The sequence below is a fragment of the Pochonia chlamydosporia genome, chromosome 4 (genome assembly GCF_001653235.2).
Source record: "Pochonia chlamydosporia 170 chromosome 4, whole genome shotgun sequence".
Classification (NCBI taxonomy): Eukaryota; Fungi; Ascomycota; class Sordariomycetes; order Hypocreales; family Clavicipitaceae; genus Pochonia; species Pochonia chlamydosporia.
The window spans coordinates 1,969,904-1,990,389 of NC_035793.1; the positions used below are offsets into that span (position 1 = coordinate 1,969,904).

Below are 20,486 nucleotides of genomic sequence, written 5' to 3' on the forward strand. Positions count from 1 at the left end.
CTAGGTACGTAGAGATACCAGAAAACTTGGGCTATCCTCTCTCTCTTGCCGCCACAAAATCAACAGCGTGAGGGATGTGAAAATGTGGTGCGTGAAGTTGCACACGGTTCAAAAACACCCAAGAGAGGTTGCAGGATCACACAAACGGCAGGACTGACAAAATAACAGCAGACTTACGAGGAGGAGTTCAGTCTAGGATGAGGAGGTGAGACAAATGTGGTTCGCTTGTTGCAGAGAATCCCGTGTTTGTGCAGTAGCACGTTTGCAGTCAAGGAGATGATGACCTCTGAGAGGCACGAGATGATGAGAGAAGAAGTTCTTGATGATAAAGACGGCAAGGAAGGTCAGAAGTCAGAAGGTGAATGTTGTGAGGGGGAAGGAAGGAAAGAAGAAAGGAGGGAGGTGGCCGAAGGGGAAGGTTTTATGATATAGCCTGACAGGTGGCAGGAGCTGGTTGACAGTCCTGCGAGCTGCCAGTTGGTGCCAGGCGGCTTTGGACACTTGCACCTTGCTGACTAGCAGCCAATTCTGTAGTCTGGTTGAATCAAATTGTTATTGGCTCGAATTCGTGAAGTGACATGGCCTGATGTCGCAGGTCAGCGAGGCTGGTTACCATTCTATTGAGGTTGTTCTGATAATACCTTGGGTGCCCTATCATCTGACGATATTTGTTTCCCTGCCTCCTATGTAGGTAGCTGTGAATAAGACTTTTTAAAATGACAACAATAGCCCAGCTTGCGCTCAAACACGTCAGTCACAACTGCTGTGAACATGGATCGTTGCCATCTTGCAGATGTGACCCGTTTGCACCACGCATCAGCATTGATAATCACGAAGCCTGGGGTTACACCAATGATTTGAAACGTAAACGATAGCCAATATGTCCTTTATTTCAACTACCTTTAAAAATTTTGCTCATCTTTCTCAGCAAGTAAATGATTCCACAATACCGCCTTCGGTAACCCTGCTTCCAGATCAGCTACACATGGAAAGGAACCGTGTCGAGACGATACTCATCTCGCCGTATCATTTTGAATGTCTCCCGAACGCCATGCAAAATGCGTCATCAACACCGACTGCAATCTAACCCAGCCCTTTTGATTTTGAAAAATTCGAAGTATACATGAACATACAACGACACTCTTGAAGAGTACCACTCAGAAGCTTAATACCTATAACCTCCGTACTGTCCTGCAGGCGGCGGTGCTCCATATGTGCCAGTTGCAGGAGGCTGCCATGAAGGAGCCGTGCCACTGACATCCGGTGGTGGAGCATAAGGATTTGCTGCGTACGCACCTCCGCTCTCTGCCCTCAGTGGTGAGTTTCGATATCCTCCTGCGGCGGCAGCCATGCGTCCGTATGGGCTAATTGGCCGGTTACCAAAGTCTCCAGATGTTTGTCTGCCGTGAGATGGCCCAGAGCTAACACGGTATTGACCACCCGTCTTGGCTTTCCATGAAGCATAATCAGGTAGCTGGGTGTCGCGAAGCAGCGAAACCATGTTGATGGGGTTAAGTCTCGTCGTGTCATACGTGTGTGCGGGAGGCAAGATACCTAGGAGGAACGTAATGTCTCGATGAAGTGCCGACGTTTGATTACGCCGCTGTTGGTCGAGACGCCGTCCCGCAGCACCTTTCAATGGAGAAACGCCTCTAGCGACTCTCTTTGGCGGATTGAGCTCTTCGTCCTCAATGCCGAATGGACGCTTTGGGGAGGCGGTGGCTCGGATATATTGTGGCCGTGGGCTCTGTTCCTGCCTGGGCGGCGGGATACTTTCACGGGCTGATGCGGGCTGCTCGATGATTGGTACTAGTAGTTTCGGTCGCATTTGTACGGCTTTAGATATGATGATTGGAGCGGCAACAGGATCAAAGTTGTCGGATGAGTATCGCGAAGTAAAGTAATTCAGCTTGGGATCGGCTGGGAAAAGTTCTGCCATTCGAGCTTCTAGCTTCGAGATCTGTGACAGCTCTCCATATTGCGATTCGTATTTGTGAAAGTAGGCATAGAGTTGCTTGGCCTTTGGCAAAGTCTCTGGCTTAGATATTAATCGATTAACACATGTCTCAAAAACAACGCGGGCATCTATGGAGGCTGGTCAGTAAATCTGTAAGAGTAATGTCAAATACGCTAATATTGGGAGCGGCTCACTGGTGGTATCATCCTTGGAGTGCAAATATTTCAGGTATTCAATCATAAAGCCTGCATCATTCGGAAATAATCTTGCGCCACGCTCGAATATTTTTGCACCAACTGGGTCCTTGTAGACGACTGACTCCAGCAATGCGACAGCGACATAGACATCACTCGTTAAGCGACCCTTTTGTCGCGCGTCGGTGAAAACCTTCCGCAATCCGCCCTCGGTTTGACTACCTTTGCCTTGAATACGGCGCATGGCTCGGGCCATCGCAATCCAAACATAGGAAATGGTCTTGGAAAGGAGTTGTGACTCTGCAGAATAGGCCTGCTGAATAGCGGCGATACGCTCTTCCGTTGGTGACTTCCTGACGGTCTTCTCTTCTTCATCGTCATCATCATTTGCCTCAATGGATTCCTGGACCGGAGGTTCCAGCGCCGCTGCCTGCTTGAGAGTATTGACCTCGAGCTTCTCCCGCTCCTTCACCTTGTCTCCCATTTTGTAGAGGGTATCCAAAACGGTGTCGTAAGGTTGGCGTACCGCTTTCGCATATTCAGACTTGTCCCCTTCTTTCTCAGGATAGTTGGCTTCGATATGGTCTGCGTGTTTGAAAGCAAGCAACACACTCTCCGGGTTAGCGCCTATGCCCTGAAGTAGTAGCTCGGTACCGAGGACTTTCTCATTTTCTCGGATATCAGCTTCGAAGCACCAAGCAGCAGCGTTGACCCAAATCTCGGGCCAGAAGCGTAGAGCCATCAATGCCTGTTTGTAACAATATAGAATTCGCTGACTGTACACTTTGGGCTCTTCGTCCTTGAGAACCAAAGGGTCTTCCTTCTCCCAGGCAATCCACCTCCTCCACATATCAACCTGAGCATGGAATTCTTCATAGCCATCAAAACCCGGAGCAGGGGGCAATCGTGGAAGATTTTCTCGTTTCAAGTTTCGGGTGATGTTGTCCAGAGCAATGTTGGCACTTTTGGCAGACATATACCCCGGCGACCTCTCTTGAATGAATTTGCGACCCTATTGCTTCTGGTTAGTCCTGACACTTGAGGATTGAGATTATTGCCGTGTCCCAACTTACGGTTACTTTGTTCAAGCCCATTTCAAATTGATCATATTCCTTCCACAGAGTATTCACGGTAGACATAGGGACAGTGATCGCACGATGATAGGCCTTGCGGAGTTGATCCATTTTTTGCTGATCCTGCCATCCCGTGCCACCAACCTGACCAGGACCATTCTTGATAAATTGGACATAGTCTTGCCAGATATTGCCCGAATCACGGTCAACGCCAATGTTGTCTATGACAAATTCGTAAGACTGGGTGACGGTGCGTCGAGCTTGCCCAGTTGGGTCATTTGTCAAGTCATTCCGGCGCCGAATGTAATTGAGATACAACGTCCAAAGCTTGACATTCGGTACAGACATCAGGCATCTACCAAAGAGTTGTTCAGCATCCACAAAGTTATCGAGATTGAGCTCCACCTCAATCCATGCAACCCAAATATCAGCCTAAATAAGTAGTTTTCTTACGTTAGCCCTCCCAAATTTTTGAGTCTGGTCAAACAAGTACGACTTACCGCTTGGGGAAATACTTCAAGGAAGCGATTGTAGAGTCGACGGAGGTCATCTGTCCGACTGCGACGTTTGTGGTCGGCAATAAGATTAATCCACGCATCCATATCTCCACGCGGGTCCTCCTGAATTCGAGCTTCCAAAAGTGCCACTGGATCTACCCCAACCATGCCTGGCAATACATTGGGGGTTGCTGCATTAGAGGCAGGCGTACCACCATTGCTGGTTTGACTGACATGGCCCAAGGCTGAGTTTTGTGCTCCGGAAGGAGCATTGTGGCCAACATCGTCCTCATCATCTGATGCTTCAACCAAAAAACCACCTGACATCTTAGGTTTAGCCGGTTTTTGTGACGGTGTGGCGGACGCAGAGTTGTTGTCCATTTCGTGTGAAGGGGGATCCAGACCGACTGATTCAGGGTCATATTCCGCCCCATCATCTTGTTCCTCTTCGTTCTCACCAATGTTCTCGGCAGATTCGCTGGCAGCTTCCGAACTTTGCGCAGATTGCTCCAGGTCTACACTTGGCTGCGCGAGAGGATCGTATTCCACACCAGAGGCCCCTTCGCCATCCCAGGCAGAATCGTCGGACGCCATTTTTATGTATAGGTCTGAATGTTTGATATCAGCGGCCGTGGTATATTTAGTCGGATGTGAAGCCGTCGTTCGAAAGAAGTTGGCACGCTTGCCTGGAGAATAACGAAAGAGCAGCTGATTGGCGGAATCTCAAGGCACTCAATCTGCGCAAACACAACAGGTGATATACACCGCAGATGTCTTGATAACCGATGGCGACACAAGGCAGTTCAATGCCTGGGGTGGCTCGCCGAAATGAAAGCTTTGTCACCCAGGTTGACTAGTAAACCAGGTCAATGCAGCTCAAAGAACAACGGCGGCTCGAGCTCATCAGCGAAAGACGCTACAGAGCGTCAAAGAAACCCACGATACAAAGAAATAGATAGCAATATAATGTTCAGCCTGCGCGGGTGTTGTATGGTGGCCAGCTGCAGGATTGGGCCGTGGTTGACAGCTCCCAAGATGATGATGATTTTCCAGCAAAGCTGGTCGCGCTGAGTCGCAGGAGGTTGGGGCAGAAAACTGGATCGGGCTAGTGCAAAGAGCGCGGGCGGTGAGACCGTCTGGCCCTGTGGTGGGCCACCTAAACATCGAGAGGTAGCACGTCAACAGCAGCACAGTATGCACGCCATATTGTGGTGAATCCTGGACACTTGAGCATGCACGTAGAGCGGCTGGGAGCAGTTCAACGAAGCCTCCACAGAGCCATGCTTAGAGCCCAGTGGCGTTGAAACAATTTGGAAGCGGCATGTCACTGCGATGCAGCGCAGAGTATTCCGGACACACGAGATATTTGATACATTTCACGCCAGACAACAAAATGACATGTCAAAGATGCACGGCGGAGTTGACGGTACATCGACATTCATATCGACAGTCATGTCGCTTATCAGCTGTCTGGGACAAAAAGCATTGAATGGTTGAATGCTCTCCCACGGCACGTACGTTGTAGTTGACCAACCCTGTCACCTTCCAACCAGACCCCAAGTCGCCACCTATCAGAGAGATACATACAGCACAAACGGCAAGCACCCCGAACTTTGAACCAGACCAGACCAGACCAGACCTCTCAACGCGCTGGTGGCCAAAAAGCGCGTCCCACCTTGTCGTTTGTCACGTCAACCACCATCCCTCATTGAGCCTCCCTCAGCCAACGCATTTCCTCGATTCAGTCTGTTTGCTTTTCCCTCAAGTCTGTGCCAGCCTCCTTCTCCATCAAGCAGGCTCTTCCTTTCATATCACACACAACTCGCCTTTATTGCCCCCCCTCGCGCGACCGTATCTGCCAGGGTCCAAGAACAAAACAACGAGCCGCCATCTACTTAATCCATTTGCGCGCCAGTTTCTCACTTGCACTCGCACACGCACCGTCACCGCTGCTCTTGCAACCAGCTTCCAACCTCCACACCGTCTGCTGCTCTGCTTTCAATCTCCTCCACCTGCGCCCACACGCATCTTTTTGTCGAAATTGATCCAAAGGAAGCCTTTTTTTCCGAAGTCAAACCCAACCAAAATGTCTGTCGTCTCGTTGCTAGGTGTCAAGGTGCTGAACAACCCCGCCAAGTTCACCGACAAATACGAGTTTGAGATCACGTTTGAGTGTTTGGAAGGCTTAGAAAAAGGTACGACCCGGGCGTGCGCAATGAACACTACATGTCGTCCACTTGAAACATTACAGACCGACTGACTCTGCGACAGACCTTGAATGGAAGCTTACCTATGTTGGTTCTGCTACCTCGTAAGCGCCACCTCACTATTAGTAGAGTGATATCTCGTCGATAGCAGCTAACCAGCCATTCTAGAGATCAATATGACCAGGAGCTAGATTCACTTCTTGTCGGACCAGTCCCGGTCGGAGTCAACAAGTTTCTGTTCGAGGCCGACGCTCCCAAAATCACGCGAATCCCCGACGCCGAGGTTATTGGAGTCACGGTGATTCTCCTAACGTGTGCCTATGACGGCCGTGAATTTGTCCGAGTAGGCTACTACGTAAACAATGAATATGATTCGGAGGAACTTAACGCTGAGCCACCGGCTAAACCCATCATTGAGCGCGTGCGACGCAACGTGCTCGCCGAGAAGCCTCGTGTAACTCGCTTCGCCATTAAATGGTACGTCTGGATTCACTTGGTAGATTCTACTTGCATGCGTTGCTTACAAATGCTTACAGGGACTCTGAGGCTTCTGCTCCCCCCGAGTTCCCCCCGGAGCAGCCTGAAGCCGACCTCGTTGCCGACGGTGAGGAGTATGGAGCTGAGGAGGCAGAGGAAGAGGCTGCTGCCGAGGCTGCTGACAAGGCTGAGGTCCAACCTGGCGATGATGCTGAGATGGCCGGAGTAGAGCAAGAGAACGGAAATCCCGAGCAGAATGGACAAGACGAGGAAGAAATGTCCGAAGACGGCAGCGTTGACATCGAAGGAGAGAGTGAAGACGAGCTCGAGGAGGAGGAGGAAGGTGAGGGCGGAGCTGAAGGTGGGGAAGACGATGCCATGGAGGTGGACGATGCTGAGAAGCAGGCGGATGCTCCAGTTGCTCAGCCCGTGACGGTTACCTCGTAGAGGATGCCTGGCCACGACAGATGATGCCGGCGCAGACCTTTGTGATTAACCTTGTCGAAGTATTCTCATAAATCTTGCGCATCGAGTTTCTTGGATGCCACTTCAGCGTGAATGGGCGTGATTACGGATTGAACGGGGGTTGGTTGGTTAGTTGAGGAATGAACTATAGAGCTACGACGGTTACGAAACAGGATGATATCCAGGGAGATAATGCAGCAGGGTTTGAGGAGTGCACACGAATTGGTATGTTATTTTGGGGGAATAGAAAAGTATGGCGGTTTATATAGTCAATTCTACAATTTATTGCGCTCAAATTTTGGCTTGCATAGTTCGAATGTGAATATTTGAGGCATACATTATAGTACAATTTGATCCTTTGCATGCAAATGCCATGCGCAATCCATACAGTCTAGTCATAATTCCCACGCTATCCAACAGTCGTATACATTCGTAATCATAAGCCATAATCATAATATCGTCAAGTAGATGCCAAAAGCAACAACTCCAACTCCACGCTATGCAACCACAACTTACACTTTCCCCAGGTCCGCATCGACAAGAACCTTCTTCTCCCACGGCCACTTCCACCGATTATCCGCCTCAGCACGCCCCTTCGCCACAGCCATCATGAGTCGCCTCTTGCGTCCCTTGGCCGAATACGCATTCGTCCGATTCTCGACATCCTGCTCGACACTGGTGCACATTCTATACGGGGCCGTGGCGAGCCACAGCATAAATCTGTACAGTTTGCTCACTACGAGGGTGAATATGCGCGTCTGAAGCAGGAATATGAGTGCCATGAAGGGCACGCACACGAGCACCATTGTCACTGCGAAGCGCCAATCCGTAGCGGGGATAGTGAATTCCGTGATACCAAAGACGGACTTTATCGTTAGTTTGTAAAGTGTGAGTGGAAGATGGAAGAACTTACAGTGACGAATGTCAATGGCAGGAAGAGCATGCTTATCATGGTCAGGATTCGGATATTGTCGCCCTGGTCGATGGCCCGTCTGCTCTCCTTGATGGAACTACCGCTGAATAGCTGGTCTCTCAGGTTTTCAATCTCCTTTCTTGTGCGTTCGTTCCGCTTTAATACCTCGCCTAGCTCTGTGACGACTTTTTCAAGTTCACGCCGCAGGAGGGCCATCTTCTCGGCGTATGCTTGACCCTCGGGGGAGGAGGGCGCGGAGTGCGGCCACAGGAGGGGGTGGGTGCCGGACCAGAAGTCGTCGGTGAAGGTGTCGAAGTAGGCTGCTACCATTGCTTTGATGCCGGTGTTTATGACGGCGAGGGTGTTGTAGGCCCAGAAGTAGCGACGGATGTAGGTGAAGTGTTTGTCTTCGAAGAGGAGTTTGTCGCGGAGACGGCGGTCAAACATGAATTCTGTCTGTGGAAAGTTAGTACGTATTATGGTTAGGAATTTGGTGGACGTACGGGAGGAGTAATAAGTTTGGTGATTTTGTCGTGGAGGATCTGGTTACGGCGCCCTGCGTCGCGATACTCTGATATGAGGAGGTCTAAGAAGGCGTAGGGACCGTTGTAGAAACTCTTTTGTTGGAAGTCTTCTCCACGGACGGTGTGTTGATCGTCGGGGAAGCTTTGGATACTTAGTAGGTGCCAGGGGCCAAAGGTGTCGAAGAGGAATCCCTCTCTGGTACGTTCACGGCGAGGTCTCATGCGGAGCGGTTTGGTGGGCTCGCCGCCGAGAGAGAGGGCGAGGACGGAGCTACATTCCGCGATGTCAATGTGGTCGCCTAGGCGTTTGTCAGAAGGGCGTTTGTCGAATCTCTGCCAGGGCGCTGGCTCGAGGCCATCCGCTACGGAGGTGTAGTATTTGAAGACGAAGAAGAATGAGCGTTGGCGGACGTTTGCGGTGGATGATAGAGGAGGTGGGATGTTGGGTTTTGCGTCCCGCGTTGGTAGTATGAATGGGGATGGGGGATATGGCGAGATGGAGGAAGTCTTTTCAAAGGCTCGGTGCATGATGGCGTTGGTGCGGCCGCGGTTGGGTGTTTCGGATAGCAGGTGGTTTAGGAGTTCGGGCATGTCGAAGTGTGGTGCCATTGTGAGGTGGAGGGCAGCGAGGATGAGTGGTGTTGGTTCCTGGACGATGCTATCACGTTGTTAATTTCAGATCAAGATAGCCAGGAAGTAGAGACATACGTGATTCTACCAACGGCTTCGCCGTCCGAGTTCACATCCCGAATCGCTTCCCATACAGTCGGTGCATCTACAATCCCATCGGGACTTTCGTATGGGGATCCATCCCCATTGTACTTCACATAGCTCGGAACATCGATATCAATGCTCGTCTTCTTGGCTGACGCATCTGCCGCAACTTCATATACTTCAAACGTGGTGCTCACGTAGCTCTCCCTCTCAAAAGAAGCAAAGTCACGAAACGGCACAGCGAGATCCATATCCGGCCTCCGACGAACCACCTCATCCAGCACCGTGGCCATGGGCCCATCGAACTCCGTCTCACGAAGATGGCGCATGAGTAAATCATCCGTGACATGCATCGGGTGGAGAGTTTTCTGCACTCTTGACGTGGCATCTACTACGATACTCACAGGTTCCTCTGCCGGGCGTGAACCAGCAGACGAAGGATCCAGGAGTGGGATAAACGACAACTCCTCCTCGTCAGGGATAAAGTCGGAGTCGTGGGATATAGTCGAGCGCGCAATGGGCTTCGGAGACGGCCAGAAGGCTCCCGTGGCAGCTTCTAATGTAGATGTTCGCGTGCGATGGATGTGAGGATTGTGGACTTGAGACTCGGGACTGACAAAGGTGGGATGAGAGAGCGCGCGAAGAGGAGGAGTCATGGCCTCGGGCACAGTGGTGCGACTGTCTGCCCTGTCGCGTCTGCGCTGCGGATGAATAGGGGCATTTTGAATACTGCGTAGGGTTTGGATGTATTGCTCGTGGTGGTGTTCTGCTGCTCGGATGAGCTCGTCGATGTGGAGGGGAGATGCCATGTGGCGATGAGATATTAGTTGCTGTGTTTAAGTTTGATAAAATAATTTTACATTGCAGGAAAATTACAGAGCTGAAACAAAGGTCATGAAGAAAGAAACAGCTTCATTGCCAGACCAGACTATTTCTACCCTTTTTCAACCATTTCTAATCACCGTTGCAGCCTCAAGTTGCCGAGGGACGGACATGGCCGACTCCTCACTCAACTTACACCAACACCAGACATAACCTCAATCAACTAGGACGATGCGGCTGAGTCTAGGACCTTTTCTCCGACTCCGACAAAAATACAGATCACCTCGGTCACCATCCCCGGCGTCGGTGACCCTTCTCCAAAGTCCACTTTCACCACTTCCCCTCATAGCGCCTGCATAGTTCAAACTAGGGCTGAACAAACTCATGCCCAAAAAACACCATCAATACGTCACCCTCACCTTTCACCCTCCACAAGCCGACGTTACCCAGCGGAATTAGGAAACATTTACCACCCAAAACGTATTTGCATGCGGAGGTGGCGCCCATTAGGCGCAAGGTTATTAATCTTGGGCATCCTTATCGGCTATCAATAACACACAAATATATGGCACACATGTGCGCTGGCATCTGTCCAGAAAGTGAGGCTGTTGGTGGCGCTTACAGATCGTCGGCAAACGTGGCATTTGGCGTCGCCTCACTTCCCTCTCGCCGATTAAGTTTCTGCCAATTAATGCAGGAGGCATGCAGTGGAATAAACTGAATTGATAATCTTATCGTACGAGACATCATGTGAATGTCTCAGATGAACAAGCGTAGCCATGGTCATGACATTGCCTCATTATCAATTTCATCATCATATATCACAAAGCCAGCTTACGCACGCACACGCTCCCACTCCTCTTCGGTCATAGAAAACAACAACTCATCATACCAAGCCCTATCAAACCAAACTACCTGCCTCCGCCGTCCTTCCTCCACGAACCCAATGTCCCGATACAGCTTCGCAGCCCTGGTATTGAACGAAGCCGTCGATATACTAACCGAGTGCAAGTTGCCGTGTCTGAACGCCCAATCTAGACCCCAGGTGAGCGCCTCTCTGCCGTATCCCTTGCCCTGGTATTGAGACGAGATGGCGATGCCGATGGATGCGTTGCGGTTGTGGGCGACGGAGTTGGGGATTCCGCCTTCGCCGAGGACCATTTCCCCGATTATCGTGGGTTTTGTAGTCTCTTGCGTTTGAGAATCGTCCGGGGTTTTGGACGGCAAGAGGCAAATAGCAACACCTAAGAGGGCGTTTGCGTATTGGTCCATGAGGTAGTCTACTTCATTGTCGCCCGTGGGCCGTAAGAGCATGGTGCTTGTCAGGGCGTGGACTTGGGGATCTTGAAAGAGGGTTGTCAGGAACACTTTGAACTGCTCGTCTTGCCTGTTGATGCGTATGTATTGCAGGCGGGGAGACTGATACGCCGTTTTGATGGAGTCGGTAATCATCGTGACCCTTGGGATAGAGTGAGCGTGTTGTAGAACGAGTTGTTGCGGATAGATGTGCCTTGAATTCTGTTGGACGAAACAGAGAATTCGGATCAAATTGAAACATACAACTAAAGTGGCAAACCTGCTTGTATCGCCCAAGGGCCGTTCTTTGTGGCAGTACGCTTTGTGAGCAGATGCCCATCAAACAGACTCTAGTCCCCGCCCGTGGGAGAAGAAAAGGAAGCATGATTTGTTCACCACTCTCCCCGCCATCACGCACAATGTGTAAAAACAACTTGACCCATGGATCCTAAAATGCATTACTAGCCCATCACAAATTACCTAATGAGGATGTCAAGGTTGTAGAATCCACAATAGGCAAGACCTTCTGGTTGCCAACCTATTGTCCAGTCTTTACTGCAACCTCAAAGGAACACGCTGCCCTTTACATCATGAACACATCTCAAGCTGGCAGGACAACATGCCATGGATGCTGCATAAGCACTGTTCCATGACTCAACCTTGCAAGGTCGAAGTGTTAGCTTGGGGTCAAGCTCTCAGCTGTGAGTCACCTCCCAACTTGCATCCTTGACCACATGAACGCCATGTTTCCGGTGAGAATGACACAAAATGTACTGGGATCGTCATTACTACTCTCAATTACAGCATAGAAGCCACATAATACCCTTTCGTCAATACTAATCAATCCAAATGGCAAATGTCCCCGACTTGGTCCAAAAGCCCCTCCCCGTCAGGCATCAAATGAACCACCAGAACCATCAGCCAAATAATGTAACTAAAGTCGACCAAGACCACCTCCTCCCACCACGGACCAGCCGAGGCAGAGTATCAGACATTTTCTCCTCCAAATAAAAAAAATTACGTCGTGTTTGTGTGTGTGTGTGTGTGCATATGTATCCCTCCACTCTCGCTGCGAGTCAACAATGAAGATAGCCACTCCCCATCGGTCGTTATGTTGTATCGAAATAACAACGTTGAAATAAGTTGAACGACAGAAAGCAAGAAAAAACAGGCAGAGTTGAAAAACAAAGTAAAAAGTATAAGGAAATTGGACATGATTCCTCCCAGCCGCCTGTACGTCCCGAACGTATGAATGTAGCAAAAGAAATGAAACTTTCGTGGTATCAGTGCTTTCCCAAACGCCAAACGGCCGTTTTCGATATAGTCGTTGTTACATTGGTGAGATAAACTAGGCTTGTCTTCACTCGCCCTTACCACCCTTTCTTTCGAGCAAACCGCTTGTTGAGCAAGGCAAGCACTTTTGGTACGTTGAATTGCACGTACTCCAGATCGAGCTCATCCTGGTTGTCCTTTTGCATCTCCAGTAAATCGTCCAGCTTAAGATCGAGTTCCAAAAGACCTCGGTTGCGACCTGTCCAGGGCGGCATTAGCAAAAAGGCAAAAAAAGGCAATTATCCAGCGTTTGACATGGCATCATCACTTACCCTTGTAGTGGAGTGAAATAACAAATGTACCTGGGAGAGGGCTGGTGAAGTTAAAGTAGATGTTGGCCCGTCTGTTATCCGGGACATTGCTCTTCTGGATCACACCCTCCTTTTCAAGCTGCTGATGTGTGAACTTGTAGGGTCCCAGCACCTGCTGCTTCTGCTGCTTTCGCTTTGTGCCCTCGCTCTGAGATCGTACATTGTGCAGATAGCTCTTGTATGTCTCTAGCTGCCCAACCAGATATGTGTTGTGGTCGCGAATCGTCTTGTACACCTCTTCCAGCTTCGACGTCTCCGCAATAACGCCTTCTTTCAATGACCCGAGATGTTGGAGTTCCTGTTCCACCTCATCCCGCAGCAAATCAAACTGATCGCTCTTGTCTATTACACCCAGTTCCTGCAGCTGCGAGAGAAGCTCCATGGCTCTAATGCCTTTGCGGACCATCACGGCGTCATTGCGGCTGGTTGCTGCGGCATCGGCAACCCGCTCCAGTCGCAACGGGCGTCGCAATACCGCGCTGCTCTGTGGAATGGTTCGTAAAATCTGCACAAAGATGGACTTGGCTTCCATAAAGAACACTTCCTCTTGTGTGATGTCAAGTGCCGCAGTTAGATCATCGATTGCAGTCTCCCACCTGCTGAATAATGGTAGATTAATCACTCGATTCTCCTTGCGTGGTACTTGGGCCGGGGATGGGCCAAGTTCGGACATTATGATAGCCAAGTGCGAGTTTTCATCCTTGCAGAGCTCCTGGTAGTGTTTGTCGATGAGTCCATGCATGGCATAAATTTCATTGAGTGTAATATCCAACTCAAGATCCTTCTTTGACAGAGCAACATAGTTGTCCATTTCCAAACTCTCATAAAAGTCACTGACTTCGCAGAGGTCAAGCATGAACTTGTTGATTCTGTCCTTGTTCTGGTGAATGAATGGCTGGAGTTTTGCCATGTATGGTTCCTTGGCGTACGACGGCTTGTTTGCAAGGTTTTGAAGCATCTTTGCAATCAGCGTGAGAGTTCGTCTGGGGCGTTCGGCAGGGGTGCCGTCAATGAGCATGTAGGATTTGGGAGTAACAATCGCAGGGTTAATAAATCTCAAGAAAAAGAAGCCACCGATCAACGTGCAGATGACCTGATCATTGGCATCGGGGTATTTACGCTTCGTCAAGCTTCTGATTTGCTTGCAAATCCACCGAATACCGTAAGGAGCTTCCTCTAACCCTTCGATGATAGTGCTCAAGAACCCATTGGCAATTTCGGTAAGCATAGTAAGGCGAGGTTCAATGATGGCCTGCACTTGTGGGTTTTCGGCAGCCTGCTCGCCGGTAATGCCTTTGGGCAGATTGGCAGGGAGGGTGCCGGTGTCCTCTTCAATCTGTTCCAGCATACGCTCGTAAACCTTGAGAGGGTTGATTTCCAAATCTAGGTCTTTCAACTCAATGAGGCTGTTGATTCGGTCAGCCAACACTGTTTTCAGGAAACTTTGTCCAGGGCCACGGCGGGTGTAAGTCGTCATCATCCGGGACACAGGGGTGTTGGCTCGAAGCAAGGAGGAATAATCAGGCGTGTTGTCAAATTGATAGGTAAGGACAGACTGGCAACAAATGTTAGAATGGATCAGCTTGTCCGAGGAAGAAACTCGAAATACGAACCTGAAACATGGTGAGCAGGAGGTGCTCTTCACGGCTTTCATACTGATTTCCGTAAATGGTGAACATGACTGTTTGCAGCAGGGAGTCTATTTCAGCCATTGACACCAATCTGCAGAGATGTGCAATGTGTCTAGGCTCAGACTGCAAAAGAAACAACAAGTTGCCGTATTTCTGCGTCTTATCATCATTGGGGAAGACACCTTCCTGGACTTCAGTAGCATCTTCGAGATGACTGGCGACTTCGTTTTGCTGCAAAAATGGTTCTCGAGTCAGCAAATACACAAAGGCCATGACCGTAAAGACATTCTCGGATGAGAATACGAACCTCTTCAAGAGCCATGCGGTTTTGAATGAGCAGGGCAATTCTTGAATCTAAATATCGCACATCTTTTTCAAGAACAAAGTTCTTCTTCGATTGCGAAGAAATTTTAGTCTTTAGATCCCGCAGTATTTTCTGAGCTACAATGACCATCAGCAACCGCATCAGCACCCATGTTAAGTACAAAGGAAAACCCACCTTTGGCAAGATCATCCTCGATTTGCATTTCGCCCTCATTTGCCGACATTGACATGTACAGCGCGGACATGGAGTACCGCTTGGACTGGCGCGCCGAGCGCGATCCATCGTAAGACGACATTGTGTTCTGACGCGACAAGGGTTGAAACGACGAAGAAGAAGCAGTTGAAGCTCTGGATGGCGTTTGAAGCATGGTAGGCATGATGCGTGGTGCGGGGCAACAGCAGCGCACAAAGGAGATTGAGGAGCGAGGACAGTTGAGCCTCCAAACTCCTCAGGAATGTCGTGGCAGGCGGGAGAGCGCGGGTGCCAGGAAAGGCCCCTGATTATGATCTAAATGGTTGGCTCTAGTAGTTTGCGAATAGATCCAAGTGAGACTATGTGGAACACAACTGAGTCGAATATGTCGATGTGTAATTTTTTTTTCGACCAGGCACCATGAACCAACCGTATGCGACAATGGCGGCTCAGGTTGTTCGAAATTGTAGCAGCAGGAGCGCCGAATTGCAGCCTCATTCAACCAAGTTCCCAAATTGAATCGATGTCGCAGGGTGGCGTTAAAGGCAAAAGTAGGCCGCCGTGGATGACGCCAATACGTTGCACAATCCAACCAAAGAACCAATTATTGGGGGCTTGCCGGTATTTAAGCTGCAAGTGTCTGCCGGCTGTTGTTTGTTAACCAAGTGTCAAGTCGGTGTTAACTATTGTGGTGAAAATGCAATACGGTTGTCGTTGAATCTTGTGGATCGAAGCGACCGACGCTGGCAACAAGATTGCGGCCACGAAGCAGGCGGTTGGTCGATAAAGTTTTCGAAATCTGGGTATCGACCGTTCCAAGTTCGTTGGTCGGCAAGCGGATCTGGATCCCAGGTTCAACCATAAATGACAACCGTAAATATTAAATGTCCGGGGCGGCGAGTTGAACAGAACGGGTGCAGCCCGTGGAAATGGCCTTGACGGAGTGCGCGGCGTTCGAGAAGGATGCTGCGACGAGATTTTTCTGCTTTGAGCAGAAAACGTGGTGATGCGGTTTAGAAGAGGAGAGAAAGGCAACAGGCTGGTGGACCGGACGAGGGGCGTGTTGAAGAGACGGCCGAGGGTGAGACCAGGATGAATGAATGGATTGGGCCTAAAACGAGGGCCGGAGAGGAGCGAATGATGACGGACAAGCCAGGGGACAGGGACAGACAAGGACAGGGCGAGGCAAGGCGAGACGATGCGTGCGAGGGCCCTCAAGCCTGAGGCCTTGGTAGGGGAGGGAGGAGGGGAGCCGCTTGAGGAGGGCAAGAGACTGACATGGGCCTGGATGACGGTTGAGTTGGAGGGGAACCAGACAGCATTGACTTGAGAGAGAAAGACTGGAGAGGGAGGGGGCCAAGGGCCGGGGACTTGGGCCGGACTCAACCACCAAACAGGACTCTCTGTGTAACCAGACCAAGACGCCAGGCAGTTCTGGAGCTGGTCCTAGGGGATTTGGGGGGGCAGGCAGGTCTGGAAAAGGCTGGAAAAGGGCACGAGTTGGCCAAGTCAGGTCAAGTCAGGTCAGGACAGCCCATCCAGGCCAGGGACAACATTGAAGTGGGACAGGGGCACAACCAAGACGCTCCATTGTGGGTGGAGATGGACGAAGAAGGTGGAAAGAGACTGGAGTGGTTTGAGTGGATGGACATGGGCAAGGAGGAGGTGCATGTGGTGGTGGTGGTGGTGGTGGGTGGGTGCATGTGAGTGGGTGATGAGTCGTGAGCTATTATACGGCTTGTTGCTTGTCAGTGACGGTGGCAGGTGGGGGCCTGACGGCGCTGTTCTGTCAGTCCATGTCTGGTTCCAGTTGTACTTTAGTCAAGGAACGGCACTGGGAGTACCAAAACAAGCCGACCAGACTTTGCTACTTCAATTCTCCTTTTCTCAACGCTGGGAAATCAACAACAGAGGACCAAATGTCCACCTAATGCGCAGGACCAAAACCGTTACATAAACGGGCAGCATTTTCCCATGAGAGGAACAGTCGTAGCCGACACGACTCGTCCCATGCCCACTGGCAACCACTGAGGTACAGACTATTATTACTCCACGACAAGTTTGCAAACTACTGGATGTTTCAGATCACCCCAAACCACCAGACCAGACGTCTTGTTGGTTGCCCCTTGTTCGACTTGGAGCGCCAGCCAGTTACCACTCCGAACGCTGGACTGTGGCTCCGGATGGACCCTTTGTGGCTGATCGAGCTATCTGATCACGGCACAAGGCTCAAAAGACTCTCTACTCCGTACACCAGGCTGGAACAAGCTGCACTCTGATCTCTGATGGCACATCAACCTTGTTATCAGCCTCCGCAATGCCGTTTCTGCTCTGTGCTCCGCCAAAAGCGAGCAGAATCATGATGGTGATTAGACTCAACTGCTTCTATTGCAGGACTTGGACCCAAAGCGAAGCGACAACCAGGGCCGACGCCAGATGAGTAAATGAGATTGTGGAGAATGCTGGTTCGCGCAGAGTTGCATGTCCCACTTGATGGAGATTTAGACCAACTTTGGACATTCAACCAGCTTCACATCACCGAGAAGGTACTGGGATGGGCTGGCTAGGTTGTCGGAGCCGTCTGGTGATGGTCCTAACCCCCTTCGTACTTTAATTGTGCATACTGTACAACAATGCCACCATATCGACCTGTTTACCTCATTAGGTTTGGCATTCTGTGGTCTGGACTCTGCCCCCAGCCCAATCCATGTGCTAACACGAGATTCAATCCGTACTGCTATTTGCTACAGAGCCGTCAGTACTTATTGTGCGAGTGCTCTGAACAGAAACAAGGAGGGCAGATACAGTTTTGTACAGTAACAACAGCCACAAGAAATGGAATACTTTGAGCAGCCTAGCTTCATTGGCACGGCATACGTCTATCAATCTATTGAACCGCCTCTCGGCAACTCGCGTTTGCCGCCATCATTCAATCGAGGCATGTCGCGCGAGTTCTTACTCGATTACAGACCGAGGACCATCCTTATCAATTCTTGTTCCCAGGGTCCTGCGCCAGACAATGCCTGTGTGGTCTGGTCGATTTTCCGCTGGCCCCCACGGCTGTTCCAGTGTGTCAGTCTGGAGGGGTGATCCTACGTCAATCCCCGTCTCCATCTGCCACAACCCAGTCGCTTCGTCTTGTTACCACTACAGCCGCATTTGTGATTCTTGAACGAGGTTTTGTCTTTTCTTTTTCTTGTTTTCCCCCTTTTGTGGCTTTCGGCCGGGTCAGTGTGTTGTTGATAGTCATTCTTCCACGTATTTCTGGCACAGCTTTCTTGCAGTCTGGTATTTGGGGTTAATTAAATAATCTGTGCAACCATGTCAAGCGCAAGCGGGGATGGTCAAGGCAGCTCAATTCAGTTCGCCGCTGGCCTAATTATGACTGAGTCCGCTCCTGCCTTGTTCAAGTCTCCTTCCTCCACCTCTGTCTGCCTCTTCATCTTCGCTGCCTCCAGACCCCCCGTCATCCTGGAGCCTGCCGAGTACAAAACAAAGAACATGGACATGGAGCTTTTGACCTACCAAGCTCTGATACCATCACTCCGCCACACAGTCAAATTCTTGTCTTGCAAAATCTGGTGGTTCCGACTGCCAGGGACAATGTCGGATGTCTCAGCTGTTGTGGTCTGGACCAGGGGCGTCCATCCAACCCCATGACGACATTAGTTCAAATTACCCAGGTACGTACTCCGTACAACACAATATGTCTTTGCTAGGTCCGACCACCAACCGCCTTCCATCTGCTTGTTTCTGCCATGACACATCAATCATCCGGAATACCTGGGTAGGCGAGCACTTGGCACTACAGGGTGCCAACTGTGCTGCGTGTGTTGTCTCATCCATTACCCCCCAGGTGACAGCACGCAGACTGCATCACAGCTTGTCACAAGGATAGTGAAGAGCTTATCCAGTGGTCCCTGGTGCAGATATAGATGGTCAACCCCAGGTTCACGAAAATCTCCCACGAGATAATCTGATTCGATCCGGCAGAGCTGATTCATGTTGCACTCTGCCAGAAGCTGCACCAATCGGTAAATATCCGAATGACCGATCCCAAGTACGAGAATGGGGCAAGAGGGTTCCTGGCAGGACCTCTGGTGGTTACCCATGCTCTGTACTCCATGGCAAATTTCAAAGTTCGGCTTCGGGATGTCGTATTCCCTCAACTTGTTTCAGGTGTTTAACTTCCACCAACAACCCAAGTTGTTTGCATACACACATACCGTGGCGCAGGGTCTCCAAGGGCGGGACACACACGACCCATACGCCAGTAGGCTTTGTGTTTTGATCAACCACCTCAGTGAAGGGAATAAAGTCTCCAGCACAGGTCGGAACTACAGTATTGAATTGCCGTACCCCTACGGAGTACTATCAAAAGATTGCTACATATGTATATCATTCATATGTACTTCGTATGAAGGTGTGCCTTTGGCGTTAGAACCCATGCCTGCAAAGGTTTGCATCATCTCAGGTCATCACATCGCAATTGCACGAACTCATTGCATGCTCACGTCGTTGCAGCATCAGCCGCATATCTTGCATACTCTGCACAAATACGGAGTATCACGCCTCGATTTGCAGAGAATAAAAGCAGCCACCATAGCACGGTTGCCAATGCTCGGTCACGTTTACTCTCCCTTCATCCACAACATAAAAGCAACGATTTGTTGAATCTGTTTACAGCTGTCTCGATATTAATCGAACTAGCCTGCTCGGGACTCCCCAACCATATGGCACAAACGTGATAGCACATGTTTTGTCAGTCAGATACTGACAGTTATGCCGCTCTGCTTGATGGCAGATTACTTCGTTCTCATGTTAGTGCAGCCGGTGCGTATATTGTACCATTGCATTTGTCACATTACACAAATTGCAGTTCATATCAATACGGCCGGATGATTTCGATCAACTTGGAACAAGAAGAACAAGCGTTCACATCCTATTTCTCTCCGAACCATGCCGCTGTTGTTGTCGTGATAACAAGGTGGTACCCAAGCTGGAAAACGTGTCTCACTTTTTTTCAAGCCCTTATTTTCACTCTGGAGTATCCCTGCTCTGGTCCTGGCATAACTTGATCTGCCGGTAACTAAAAATAAGGCAACAGGATAGCTGCATATTACATCTCACTATTCAACCTGTCGTTTCATGCATGATCTTCCTACTCAATATCAGCTCTCTCAGCTCTCGCTTACAGAAGCGTTGCAAAGCTTGGATAAGCCGCCTACAAAAGCCCCCTGCAGCCAACACTTGGAGAATGAGAACGACCAACATAAGATGTCCCTTCTGTTCCGGTGAGCGGGCGCCAATGTTGACCGAATTGAGTTATTCTTGGGCGACATGGGCTGGGTGTCCCCATATCACATGGTTCATGTGGTAGGGTGTTTTCTCCCTGACATGACAGAATGCTCACGCTGTGTCAGGTTGTGTGACGACCCGGGAATAAATGCCGTACATTTGGGACCCTAGCCCAGTAAGCAGCATGACTCAGTCAGACCCAAACAAGTGCTTCCGTGGCTGTGTTTTCTATATTGATTGTTCTTTTACGGATGCCGC

General features: G+C 50.2%; 8 protein-coding genes across 8 annotated transcripts; 3 read left to right on the forward strand and 5 right to left on the reverse strand.

The window, feature by feature from the left end:
- Nucleotides 1-1,165: 1,165 nt before the first annotated feature.
- VFPPC_17857 (CFIA complex component Rna14) lies at nt 1,166-4,315 on the reverse strand (the record flags this gene model as incomplete). Its single annotated transcript, XM_022429533.1, has 4 exons — nt 1,166-2,085; nt 2,152-3,163; nt 3,225-3,656; nt 3,725-4,315. 4 exons carry the CDS (start codon nt 4,313-4,315, stop codon nt 1,166-1,168), a joined length of 2,955 nt encoding a protein of 984 aa, XP_022285413.1.
- Nucleotides 4,316-5,807: 1,492 nt separating this feature from the next.
- On the forward strand, nt 5,808-6,852 carry VFPPC_14338 (histone deposition protein Asf1; the record flags this gene model as incomplete). Its single annotated transcript, XM_018292107.1, has 4 exons — nt 5,808-5,916; nt 5,993-6,032; nt 6,097-6,405; nt 6,465-6,852. The coding sequence occupies 4 exons, from the start codon at nt 5,808-5,810 to the stop codon at nt 6,850-6,852; spliced, it is 846 nt and encodes a 281-aa protein (XP_018143564.1).
- Nucleotides 6,853-7,382: 530 nt separating this feature from the next.
- Nucleotides 7,383-9,830, reverse strand: VFPPC_08027 (GTPase-activator protein for ras-like GTPase containing protein; the record flags this gene model as incomplete). Its single annotated transcript, XM_018286798.1, has 4 exons — nt 7,383-7,736; nt 7,784-8,239; nt 8,287-8,965; nt 9,016-9,830. The coding sequence occupies 4 exons, from the start codon at nt 9,828-9,830 to the stop codon at nt 7,383-7,385; spliced, it is 2,304 nt and encodes a 767-aa protein (XP_018143565.1).
- Nucleotides 9,831-10,058: 228 nt separating this feature from the next.
- Nucleotides 10,059-10,229, reverse strand: VFPPC_16034 (hypothetical protein; the record flags this gene model as incomplete). The annotated part of the gene is made up of 1 exon (XM_018293787.1): nt 10,059-10,229. One exon carries the CDS (start codon nt 10,227-10,229, stop codon nt 10,059-10,061), a length of 171 nt encoding a protein of 56 aa, XP_018143566.1.
- A 448-nt stretch (nt 10,230-10,677) lies between these two features.
- VFPPC_08028 (GNAT family acetyltransferase) lies at nt 10,678-11,295 on the reverse strand (the record flags this gene model as incomplete). Its single annotated transcript, XM_018286799.1, has 1 exon — nt 10,678-11,295. One exon carries the CDS (start codon nt 11,293-11,295, stop codon nt 10,678-10,680), a length of 618 nt encoding a protein of 205 aa, XP_018143567.1.
- A 693-nt stretch (nt 11,296-11,988) lies between these two features.
- VFPPC_16035 (hypothetical protein) lies at nt 11,989-12,150 on the forward strand (the record flags this gene model as incomplete). The annotated part of the gene is made up of 1 exon (XM_018293788.1): nt 11,989-12,150. The coding sequence occupies one exon, from the start codon at nt 11,989-11,991 to the stop codon at nt 12,148-12,150; it is 162 nt and encodes a 53-aa protein (XP_018143568.1).
- Nucleotides 12,151-12,509: 359 nt separating this feature from the next.
- VFPPC_08029 (GTPase activating protein Sar1) lies at nt 12,510-15,033 on the reverse strand (the record flags this gene model as incomplete). Its single annotated transcript, XM_018286800.1, has 5 exons — nt 12,510-12,670; nt 12,744-14,337; nt 14,396-14,644; nt 14,721-14,854; nt 14,913-15,033. 5 exons carry the CDS (start codon nt 15,031-15,033, stop codon nt 12,510-12,512), a joined length of 2,259 nt encoding a protein of 752 aa, XP_018143569.1.
- Nucleotides 15,034-19,684: 4,651 nt separating this feature from the next.
- VFPPC_08031 (hypothetical protein) lies at nt 19,685-20,310 on the forward strand (the record flags this gene model as incomplete). The annotated part of the gene is made up of 2 exons (XM_018286802.1): nt 19,685-19,756; nt 20,038-20,310. The coding sequence occupies 2 exons, from the start codon at nt 19,685-19,687 to the stop codon at nt 20,308-20,310; spliced, it is 345 nt and encodes a 114-aa protein (XP_018143571.1).
- Between the last annotated feature and the right edge of the window lie 176 nt (nt 20,311-20,486).